General features: G+C 35.0%; 1 protein-coding gene across 1 annotated transcript in view; it reads right to left on the bottom strand.

Annotated features, from left to right (window-relative positions):
• Window positions 1–12,363, bottom strand: part of DOCK9 (dedicator of cytokinesis 9) — an 82,859-nt gene that overhangs the window by 53,535 nt on the left and 16,961 nt on the right. The window contains exons 5-9 of the mRNA XM_053969856.1: window positions 11,538–11,607; window positions 7,474–7,569; window positions 6,742–6,876; window positions 2,992–3,166; window positions 1,641–1,708 (exon numbers count right to left, since the gene is read on the bottom strand). Of these exons, the coding sequence (XP_053825831.1) occupies window positions 1,641–1,708; window positions 2,992–3,166; window positions 6,742–6,876; window positions 7,474–7,569; window positions 11,538–11,607 (544 nt within the window). The remainder of the gene's footprint in view (window positions 1–1,640; window positions 1,709–2,991; window positions 3,167–6,741; window positions 6,877–7,473; window positions 7,570–11,537; window positions 11,608–12,363) is intronic.

Here is a 12,363-nt window from a genome sequence, read left to right as displayed (position 1 = left end):
ACCTAAAGCAATCAAGTTAAGACACAAAGAGTAATGCAAATGGACAGCGTTCTCCCTGTCATTTTCTTCAGGAAATAAAAAAGTCTAGGAAAACATATTAGAGCAAATTATTTTGAAAGGCAATCTTTAGGAAAGGTGAATTAGAAGAGGAAATTTAAAAAAATATTTTGAAGGAAACAGAAATGTAAATAGGTTATAACAACGGAATAAATAATAATAATAAAACATGCCAGTGCTTAAAGAGCTAAGCAAAAATAATATTCTAAAAAATAACGACCTTTAGGAGCTGCATGCTTCTGATCCAAAAGTTATGGAAACAGGAAGTGGCAACTGTAGTACTAAAACTATATGCAGCCCTGTAGTTAAGTCCCCTCTGTAAAGAATATGGACCATAAGCATTATAATAACTGACAATGAAGAAAGAAAAATCTTCCACACAATAAGAGCATCTAATTTCGTATTTATTTCTGAAATAAATTTTCATGGCCTCATGCAAGTATGCTGTTTCATGCTTACAGCCCGTCCGAGGAAGCCTTGATTATATGCACCACAATCCCAATTAATTTCCAAGTACAGTCATATAGATTATCATATAATAGCTTTTTGTGTACATGTGCTAAATTGATTACAAAGCAGTAACAGAAAGAATTAAGTCAGCCGACCAATTTGGGTGCTAAAAGCTTGTTAATGTATTCTGACTGGATCTTTTGATATGTTAGCTACTGTAGTAAATAGAATTTGGTTTGCTTATTCTCAGTTCATAAGCTGCACTACCTTCAGGAGGAGTTACTAGGTCAGACATATCCTCAGAAAAAAACAAAATCTGAAAGATCCTCAGAAAAAAAAAAGGGAGAACATTCCACAGAATGGTTAAGCAGAAAAGTTTCAATATTCGGGGCTGTACCACACAGAAGAAAGAGTAAGGAAGACAACAGGAAGGATTTTGGATTCTGCAGCTTCAATAAAAAAGGTCACCAGTTTCAATCCTTGGGTGATTTAAGAAAAATTTCTCCTTTACAAAATTCAAAAAACCAACTGCAACACACAACACTCTGATTTAACTGAAACTCTGCAAATGGGCTGAGGAAGAGTTACTGTTATTTTCTATTTTGTTCCATTTTATTTCATGCTTGTTTACATCACACTTCTCTATGAAAAAAATTGAAAAGCAAGAACCATAGCAACACAGGAAGCATCCATGGACCTGCCAGCTCATTATAAACACAAGCATCTTAAAATACATTCACTTCATCACTGCTTTTAAGCTGCTCCAGATTTCTAAGTCTAAAAATAAAATTTGACTTTAGTATAACTAGACTTCTACAGAAACACTTTAACACTTACCTGAATGCAATAAACCAACACAAAATATAATGAATTAATAAAATAATAAGACATGCTGCATTTAAACAGCATATTAAGATTTATAAAGGAAACTTCAAGACAGTATCTTGTTTCCTTCCAAAAGCAGAAAATAATGAAGCTCAATAACCACACCTCATAAAAGAGTTTCTAAGCTTTCCAAGCACCACAAACTGACTGGAAGCTACAAGCCAATGCCTTACCTTTACTGAAAGTTCATGTGGCTAACTTATGTTTAATACTTTATATCCCAAGTTGACATTTACAATATATATTACCTTGGCAATTTCAGGATAGTAGTTATCAAAACTACTTGATGAGCTTTCCAGTTTGCTTTGTTCATCATCTGAAATTATAAAACCCATTTTAAAATAAATATAAAAATTCCAATGTGCTCACAAAACTCCATAGCAAAAGAATTTCTTCTTCTTTAATCTCCTACCCCCTCAAAATTACAACTGTTAACATAAATAGGTAGTGACAACTGCATCATTTTGATGCAGGGATTTCCTGAAAGATGTAACTAGTTACAAAAGTCATTAAAATAGCAGTTACTTCTCAACTTAAAAGAACACACCTTTAATTTTAATTTTAATATCTGCATGAGGCAAGCAGATACTCAGTGCACAAACTTACATTACTCTTTCCACAATGCATTGTAACTTGACTTCAAAACAAGTTCCCTCTGTTCCTTAGGTTCCCAGCTCTACTCACCAACAGTTACTGGATTTACAAAGCAGCCATTCAGTTAGCTATAAACATCTTGCAGTGCTGAGGTCAACTAAGGACCACAGATTAAAATGTCTTTCCCAGAGCTAGATGCTTCTCCTTTTCAGATTTGCTTTTGTTGCAAACATCACACTAAATTCTGACAGTCAGAAGTCTTTGAAAACTCTGATATCTCATTTTAAACTCTAACGATCCCTTTTGGTACTTTCAACTATCTATAAAAAAAACAGCTTTCTATAATATCCTCCAGGTTCTTTTTAATATGCATACAGTTGGTTTCACACCAGTTTCCCTCCCCATCCATCCTCAAGAGGAAAAGTGAATGAGAGGACAACTAGACTATCCTTTTGTCACTGAAATACTGGTGACACACACTGCATTCCTTACAGATACCTGCCTTACCTGTTCTTAAAGGGCTCCAACAGAAAGCATTCTACACCCAAGCAGTCTATTTCAATACTTGCAGGAAATATTTGTGGTCAAGGGAATTATATTTAAATTTAAGGCACACACTGTAACCACCATTTCTACCTACAGTGACCACAGAACAGATTATTTTCAGCAGCATTTTACAGATTTCAAAACAAGTCCATCCTAAGTTTCTTTTCTTCCTTCAACTGCCTCAGCCATGGTTCTACATTGTGGGTTCTAGGCTTAATCAGTCTCATAGTTATCTTGTGGACTTGATTCAACTGGAATCAATACAGAACAGTACTGTTTTAATGTCCAAAAGGTTAAAATGCTCATCAGTTGAAGTGGACAGTAAAAAGGCCTGTAATTTTTATGACCAAAGAAAAACAAACAAACAAAAAAAATTAGCCACATTAAAGTCCTTCTTTCCAAAATGCATGTAAGAAGACATGGTCACATAACATTAGCCATGCTGGAAACCCTGCTTACCTTCGTGGGACTCGCCATTTCTTTTTTCTTGCATTGCAGCCTCAAAGTTAAGCTGAAGGATTTTGTTCAGAGTGTTTATCCACTCTTCCATTTCAAGTTCACTGTCTGCAGCTAAAAGGAAACTACTCTTGTCTTGCATCTTGAGCTCAAATGCGAAACGTCTGACTTTATTGTTCTATAAGAAAATAAAAGACCTGTGTAGCACTTCACATACTGGCTAACCACTATCAAAGGAAGATAGACATATTTCAGATATTCTATACAAAAATACAGATTGATGTTTTGAAAAAATGTATCATAATGACACTTTTTGCTCTCTGACATTTGACCTTTTCAAGTTATTCATAGCACTGCAACAAGTGCAAGTAGGAAAGAGAACAGCCTATTTTGCAGTTTCCAGTCATCATTCTGCTTGCAATTTTATAAAAGCTCAAAAGATCCAATTTTCAAATATCAATTCTTTATGTACTCAGACCACCTAGAAACGAAGCTAATGAAGATCTACTAAAAAAAAAAGGAAATAAAAAGCACAAAACACTATCATATTTGAGTGACAACTGTTTGCAGACTGGGATTTTATACTGGAGGTAAAATTATAATGCCGTGATACTGTTAGTCATATAGATATACATAAAGCTGTGAATCAGTTCCTCCTTTTTTCCTCAACCACTTCTGTCATCCTTCTCTGCGCAATTTAAACCAGGGTTTCAAATGCTACATAGCCTGACTCATGTTCTGAGAATGAATTCAGAAGTCTTAAATGAAAATTCTATATTAGCATCAATTTCGTTTTACAAATTGAGAATGTATTAGATAAACATTAAAATAAACAGTAAGACAGACTTAATGGTTGGGGGATTTTTTTGTTTAAGTTAAATTAAATGCCAAATTACATATTAGTTCCACTGTATCTCAGATTCTTCAATTAACAGACTAACTACTTGTTGACAAAACAGTCAGCTTTCTACCAAAGTTGAGTTTCTGCCAAGCATACAAACAAAAGTGTGGACTTCAGACAATTCTAAGGCAATCCTAAAGACTAAGGCAATCTTACCAGTTGAAATCAGTGCTGAAATAAATGAAAAATCCTGAGAAAAGTAACCTCTATGTTTCACATTATAAAACCTTGACACAGGCAGTAGATGTCACAGATCTCAGATTTCACAAAACACTGAATTAGAGCAACTATACCTACACACGTGGCTGCATATGTCAATAGATACACTGCATATATTATGTGCTCCACATCTCTGATCAGGAAAGACTCTATATAATTTAGTATTATAACAAAAACCCCAAGAAAACAAAACCAAATCCAAAAACACCAAACAGAATTCCGGGAATTCCAGTCTCTTTATTTAAGTTTAGGGAAAAAAAGAAATGCACCCAAGCCAAAAACCCCAACCAAATAAAACCCCCTCTATTGCACAAATTCAGCATTCCTCTTGATACAAGTTCTGATGAAAAAGCATATTCTAGTCTAACTTCATTCATGTCTATAAGTGAAGTCAGTATTTTTCTCTCAGGCATCTACTGTCTTTGAAAAAATAAGTAAGCAAAAGCACTGAATGAACTCAGACCAGGGGAGTGTTATAGCAATGCAGTAGGAACTAATCTCCCCTCACTAAAAAGACTGACTCTGAAACAAGGAGTTTCATTCTTACAAGAATTTAAAAAATCTTGTAAGTATAACTACCTAAGAAGAACCATTTCTAGTAATTCCATGTCAGACTACTTCAAAGTAATACGGCTGGGGTCCTTACAAATTCTTTTCCTTTACTTTCCTTTTCTGTTAAATGGAAGTGCAATTTCTGCTGTGTAGATACCACTTTTTCCCATATGAATTTTTAAATGCTAATTCAACACCAACAGTAAGGAACAGTAAAACAATAAGGGCAGCCAGAAAGGATACAGAACATAATATAAGATAATAAAACTACATGTCTGGAATAGGGAACTTATGTATAATATTTGATAGTTTAACTCAGCATTTACTTGCCCCCCACCAAAAATTCAAGTAAAGAAGAGTTATTTCCAAACCCCTTTATTGTAGCCACTGAACGACTGCTTGGCTTCTTGGAAGTGAGCATTAACTGGTTTTGATTTTGCACATGATGTTAATTCATAACTAGTCTCAAATTTTTACATGCAGTTTTGAAGACCAGGTACCAAGTTGACCACTGAGGGTACTGTACAATACAGTACAGCATTAGAGACATAGCCAGCTATAAATTTTAAAGCATCCAAAGTACAGTTTTACTTAAAGATGACTGTATCAGCCCTATTTGCAGAAGAACAAAAGAAACAGTAATACATTGTTTTAAAAAGCAAGCTTCTGGCAGAGTCTGAGGAAACTTGAGGTTAATTGCATTGAACTGCCGGAACAGAAAGTATGGAACAGTATGAAAGTATGTATGAGGAAAAGAGATTTTCAGGTTTTAAATCCCAAAATGATAGAACGGTTAGAGGTTAGAAGAGGCCTCTGGTCGTCATTTCATCCAACACTCCCTCCTCAAGCACAGCCAATTAGAGCCATTTAGCACAGGATCATGAACATCTCCAAGGATGGAGACTCCACAACCTCCCTGGTCAGCCTGTGCCAGTGCTCAGTCACTCTCACAGTGAAAAAGTGTCCCCTGATGTTCAGAGGCATCCTCCTGTGTTGCAGGTTGTGCCCGTTGCCTCCAGCCCTGCCACTGGGCATCCCTGAGCAGAGCCTGGCTCTGTCCTCTTTGCACCCTCCATCAGTATTTGCATATATTGATGAGACTACAGCCGTGTTTAGGAGCCACTTTTGTGTTTGTTGGCTTGTTTTAAAAACACAGATTAAATTCATTTCAGTGGAGTTGGCCAGAATTGTATCTCTAAGGCAAAATAATTCCTGTAAAATTATATCTAGAACTTGCAATATGATAAAATTTATTACAGTCATAAGATTTTCAAAGAAGTTACCTATTCAATGTGTATCCAAAAAACAATACTACAATTTTTTTGGGGAAAAATTCCTCTGTAAAGCTGTTTTATCTCTTTGTGTAAATCTTCAAAGAACTTTATGCAACAAAAATATTATTTAAGCAATACATTTTTATTAAACTTTGCCTATTTCTGTACAAGTTAAAAAAACCCTAAGACCCTTGGGGTTTTTCCAGGTATGCTGTGCCTAACAGAACAGTTACATGCTGTACTATAAATACATAGCAGAATCACAAAAAAAAGAAAAACAATCTTTTCTTTGGCACTTGCTACTGATAAACATTTTACTAAGGCCCTTAACCTTTCAAAATAAAGAAAAGCACAAAAAAGTAACATTATAAAGGTCAAATGAAAGCATCTGGAAGGGTGTTTGAATTCAATACAACTTCTGCAACAAAAATCCCACACAAGAAGCTATGAAAAACATTTTACAGCTCATGCAAGCACAAAATCTAACTGAAATAAACTTCAATTTTATGCTGTCATTACTTTGCCAAGTTTGGGGTCCTTTGTGCATATAACTTAGAAATTGGTTTGCTAAATACTTGACATCAACAGTAATTTATGTTCTTTTCAGAAAGATTTCAAAAATTCATTCTCCTGCCCCTTGAAATCTTGTTGTTCACTGCTTTGGCAAGATGCAGCCTGTCTATTTGTTTCTCTGCATAATAGGTACTTATCTACATTCAACAACATTACTTTATATATTTTAATTAAAATTTCACTTGCTAATAAATACAGAATTAATTGGCAAACAGGCAGAATAATTATAATTACCTGAACCACGCCCATGCATGAATCCAGAAATATTGATCCTTTAGGTTCTTTAGATATTTTTTCATCTTTGTAGAAATTGAGATTATAGGATCCATCACCAAGCTGGATTAAGTGGAAAAATCTTCTTTTAAATGACTAGTGAAAAGAAAGAAGAAAAGAAGTAGTATTATTAATTAGCTATTAATTAGCTTCATATTGTATACTCATAAGTGCTATTTACATAGTAGGTAATATAAAAGAAGCTTTTATTTATAGATAACATAATCAGTATCTGCAAAAAACCAGAAACCATTAATTTTAAAAAATTAACTTATGCTATCTGTGGCAGGATTGTACTATATCATTTGATAGTATTTTTGACTGACTGAAAGGTATTTAAAACTGACTCTACAATATACATAAGAGGCACATTAAAAAATTATAATTTTATATAAAATACAAAAATCCCCCCCATCAATACTACACAGTCCCTTTTCCACTAAAATCACACAAAAGTACAATTAGGAAAATTTAATTCCTCCCACATACTAGATTTTTCATGTCTTGTTTTTTCTGGTTTACATAAAATAAAAGCAAAGGTTTCAGATATATGAAGCACATACAAGCTCCCCTCTTTTCATACAGTTTTTTTTTAGAACTAAACACCTACCACAAATTGACCTCTCCAAGGCACAGGGATATTCAGTATCAGTGCTTAGGTTTTTGTTATATGTAAGATATTCTTAAACTTACTCTCATCGTCACACTGATTGCACTGTTCATGTTGCCTTTGTAAAGCCATCCTTGTTTTGTTATTCCACCCTTCTGAGACCCAAGAGATGCTGCATCCTGGAAAGGAAGAAAGGAATACAGAGAAAGGAAGAAAAAAAAAAAAAAAAAAGAAGGAAAAAGAAAAGGTAAAAGTTTGCATCACGGTCCATGTAGTATTTATCAATAATTTCAGAAGTCATTTTAGAAGTTGGAATAACTATGGTCATAACATAATGATAATAATGTACCATGAGTCCCTGCTGAAATTCTATGGCTTTTCCATTATTTTATATAAAGACCTGGAATGAGATTGACCTCATCTAACTTTTACTATGTAATCTGGCCACTTCTACAGGCTTTATCTACAGCCAACAGGATGATCCAGCCTATACATAGCTTCATGTTAGTCAAGACAAATCCCAATGAAACAGGGGAATGAGCAAACAGTCAAAACTTAAAACATTTGCTAACATTTACCTTGTAACCTTTTCCACAGTGTAAGAATTTTCACAAATTTCTATTGCCAAAAAAGAACAATGCAAACACATGCTTATCCAAAACTTCAATCAAGATTTCTCAAACCATTTTGCTTTACATACAGTATTTCAAAGACATTACTTTCTTAAGAATTTACAGAGAATTAATTCTGAATTGGGTCTGTCCTTTTACAGATCAGAATCAAAGCTTTGCAGAGAGAACAAGACTGAACTTGGCAGTGATGGCAAGTTCACAAACAGCAGATCCAATGCAAGCATCACACATCACACCCACTGCCTGTACCCCACATCCATCTGCCAGGGGAGGGAACTGAATGACTGCATCAAAAACCTTAGCATGTTAACAACTACCAAAAAGCAGCATTCTGCAATCAAAACAGATCAAAAGACAGATTTATAACTGCCACAGAACAAATATTAAATCACCAGTTCCAAGTAATCTTTTAGAGTACTACGAAGCTGACATTACCATGGTTTCCAGTTGATGTAGCCCATTTTGAAACAAAACTGTTAATGAATTAGACTTGTAGGAGGATTTTCATCTATCTAGAGGAGAAATACTCCTGGTAATTTTTTTACTGAAATATTCAGAATTAGCTGAGCATCCAGCTGAAAACAAGATCACAAAACATCCTTGAGTATCTCAAGTACTTTTTCTAATTCCTTTTCTTTGCTGTTAAGCAAACATGCAACAAAAACTGATTATATAAGGGGGAGAGAGTCACTAGTTCAACAACTGAACATTAAACCAAATCTTGGAATAACATGAATTTGTTTCTGGAAGTGAATCAAGGAACATTCTGTAAAATGTTACTAGATAATTTATTTACAGATTTTTTAGTCTGTCTACCTTGCATACTCATAAGCATATGCACATGTGAACTTCAAAAAACTGTGAACAGAAGGCAAAAGATGCATCAATCTGACCTTTTAAAATTTGTAGTCAGCTTGGTACTATTGAAGTTAGGCCCAGTAAGGATGACATGGTCATCAACTACCAGAGCATCTGATATAATGGCCCAAAGGCATAGACCAGAAATACCCAGTAAATTTTCATGTGCCCCAAAGAGTCTCACTGTCCATGCAATACAGTTATCATTTTTCCATATTTTCAAGTCATTAGCCTCCACTGCTCTTCTATTACCAAGATAATTATTTTTCCTGTACAAGAATAAAGATACAGATACAACTTAAAACACTGGGTTTCCAAATATGACTCTATATGACTCTTCACCTCCCCTGGTGTGAGTTATCCCCAAGGAAAGGGTGGGCTTAAATCACCTTTACAAGTGTAAGGCCATGAGTAGATGATGAGTTTTTGCCAAAACTTGGCACAAAACAACCAATGCCTTTCTGTAATTGCACAAACCATGCGTAGGATCACCTCATACCACTAAAATTCATTAATTACCTGAGTTAACAAAAATTAAGATTTAGCTCTATTAAGACTCCAGTTCCCAGTCTCTGAGGTGCACAGTTTCCCAACTCCACTGAGCTGCATGCTGTTTTCTAGCAATAAAACTGAGCATCATGTGGGCCTCTCTAGTTACACCATTTCTTCTGTCAGGCAGAATTCCTGCCTACAGAGCCAAAAAGCTACTGAATCTTTCCAGCTGACCATCTGTTAATACAAAGGAACCCAGGATCCAGTTGTTAACACACGACTCTCACACTGAAAACATACTTCCTGTTTCCAACTGGTAAGGTAATTTCCTCACTTTTATCATTACTGCTGCACACTGTGCTGCACTTTTTAAAGTGATCTTTCCCACAAACTTGGCTCCAAAGTCTGTTTCAACAAAAACAATCCTGTATCTTGATCCCATACCGGATTGAAAAATTCCATTTGCAAACATCAACCTGATGGCCTGATAGCCTGAATTAGTTTTGGATAGGTAATTTTCTCCTTTTTAATGATGCGGGATTAAACTAATATTTATCTGTTTTTCCTCCAATTTTTAATCACTTTTAACTTTTTGTTTTCTATCATTCTCTTAATAAATCAGCTTTCTTCAAACACAAACAAAAGGGAAGCAAAAAGACCAAACAACTTTCAATCTAAGGCTTGCATCTGCGCTTTTTGGCATAGAAAGATATTAATGTCTGGAAGAAACACCTCTGGCATTAAGTCTTCCCTTGATGAAAGAATTTATGATCTCCCCACTCTATTGTCCCACTAACTTCCCTTTTCTTCCTAGCATGTCTTCTTCTTGTGTTTATTTTCTGAGTTCCTCAAAGAGCAGCAGACCTCTCCTCCAGTGACTCTACTTCTGAAAGCGATACTCTGTTCCTGCTTGTTCTTACAGAACACAGACAGTCCTTCTACCTACATTTCCTAATAAAACACAAATTACCTGCTAGTAGCCAAATTATAGTTTTTCACTGTTTAACTAACTCTATCCATAATGTATTTCCTGGTAAGAATTATAGTCAATTATACATCCATTTAATTTCTTCGTGTTTAACTCACTGTTTTCTAATACACTTCTGTTGTCAGAAATATTATCACAGTAAATAATGCCAAGTCTTTTAAATGTCAGCATAACAGTAATCATAATTATTCCCATCCTACAAATAGGAAGTTTTGGGCATAGATGTATAAAGTTATTTGTCCAAATATCACAGTGCAGATTAATAGCAGTGCTGGATAAACGTCAGCCTGGGACTCTCTGCTTGGGAATCTATCTACTCAGATGAATTCCCCAAACAACTTCTTCACATTTAATCCTTTCATTTCATATGCAGCAGTTCTGAATACCAGGAATTTAGAAGCAAAGTAATTGCCAAGAGTAAAAACCACAAAAAAGAAAAAATTATTTTAATTCTTGTTTGAGACGTAAGAGTTCAAGTAACTGTAAGAAAAGGTAACAGTGGCATTTAAAAATGTGTTTTGAAATAGGGTGTGGTAAAAAATAAATAAATCACAAAAATAACAAAGGTAGTTGCTGAAGAAAAAGTCTTTGGCATTTGAAATACTTGAAAATTGCTTGATGCTATACATCTTTCCCTAAGTCAAGGACACAAGAGACAATATCTAGGAGTTTTAGTCAATTTTTAAAGCCTTTGTTTCCATGGCAGCTCTTCAAGTCTTATCCTATACTCAAATTTGTGATGAATTGAATTTAGCTCCCTCTGTATGCTATACTGTCATGCATGCTGAAGTGTGTGTGCTGTTGTGCTGGAACAGATTCACCTATGATTTTACTTGATTCCATGATTAAACTGCAGGAAACACTTCTCTCTGCAAACCTGCCCCCATAGACACAGTATAAAACAGATTTTTGACAGCTGAAGGATTGTATGTCACCAAGTACTAAAACTTCAATTTTATTATCTGTCAAAACTTTTTCTCTCACCTGACGGATCTCCAGAGAACAAGGTTATTTGAAAGGAGACAGGTAAAATAACTGATTTGCTTCCCAATAAGGAGGTTCAAGCTAATCTCTGTTTTCATGTACTGACATCAACACTTAATCAAACTCACAACTTCTGCACACCCAACATTCTTTAATGAAAACAAGAGAAAGTAAGGAATTGCTATTATCTCACCTCATCTTTATCTGCTTCTTCATCCACTTCATATAAATGAACAGGAAGTTTGTCTGGCTTTGTCCCTTTACTACAAAAGAAAAAGCTTCTGAAGTACTAGGAATTTTGTGATTAGTTACATATTTTATGGATGCAAAAATTAAGATTTTCTTGTCTTACTGAAGAGGAAAAAGCACAAGAATAACTGTAAAATCATGTATTGTTCATTAATTCTATTTCTTAGAAAGCAATTTTCCTCATTTGTACATCTGGCCACCATGTCCCTTTTGTTCTGCTTGTTCCTGTGCTAATGCGTAACTGAAGAGAACAAATGCCTTCTCATTCACTGCACTCCTAGTATCTTATCAGTAAGAATTCAGAATTCATACCTGCAACCACTGGCTCCTTGCAGGATGATGCATTTTTTTAAAATTCCTATTGTGGTTTCTGTTCAGGACAAGTGAAAACCAGATACTGACTTGTACAAAACCTGTGAGTAGATCAGAACTCTCCAGAGGGCAAGGTAACTATTTCTTAGCTATAGATGCAGGAGAGAAGTTAGGGAAGACATAGATCTTCCACAGTTGGGGTACTCAGAGTATTTAGCTACTCTCAGACATTCTTAATTAAGATTCTAATCTCTATACTCTTTCTACAAAATTTTGAAAAAGTGGGAAAACATTTCTCTAGCAGATGGTTTAGAAAGTTTGTAACAGATGTCAGTTAGGCTTGTACTTTGAATCATCCTTGTGAAAACCTGCTCCACCATCTCAGTTAGGTTCTATTCCCCAAGCTCCTAAAGGGAGTTCCAAAAGCTGCCTTTGAAGTGATGAAAACAGGATATTAC

Source organism: Vidua macroura, chromosome 2 (assembly GCF_024509145.1).
Source record: "Vidua macroura isolate BioBank_ID:100142 chromosome 2, ASM2450914v1, whole genome shotgun sequence".
Lineage (NCBI taxonomy): Eukaryota > Metazoa > Chordata > Aves > Passeriformes > Viduidae > Vidua > Vidua macroura.
The sequence above is the reverse complement of the archived record's forward strand: the minus strand, read 5'-3'. Positions and strand labels throughout refer to the sequence as shown.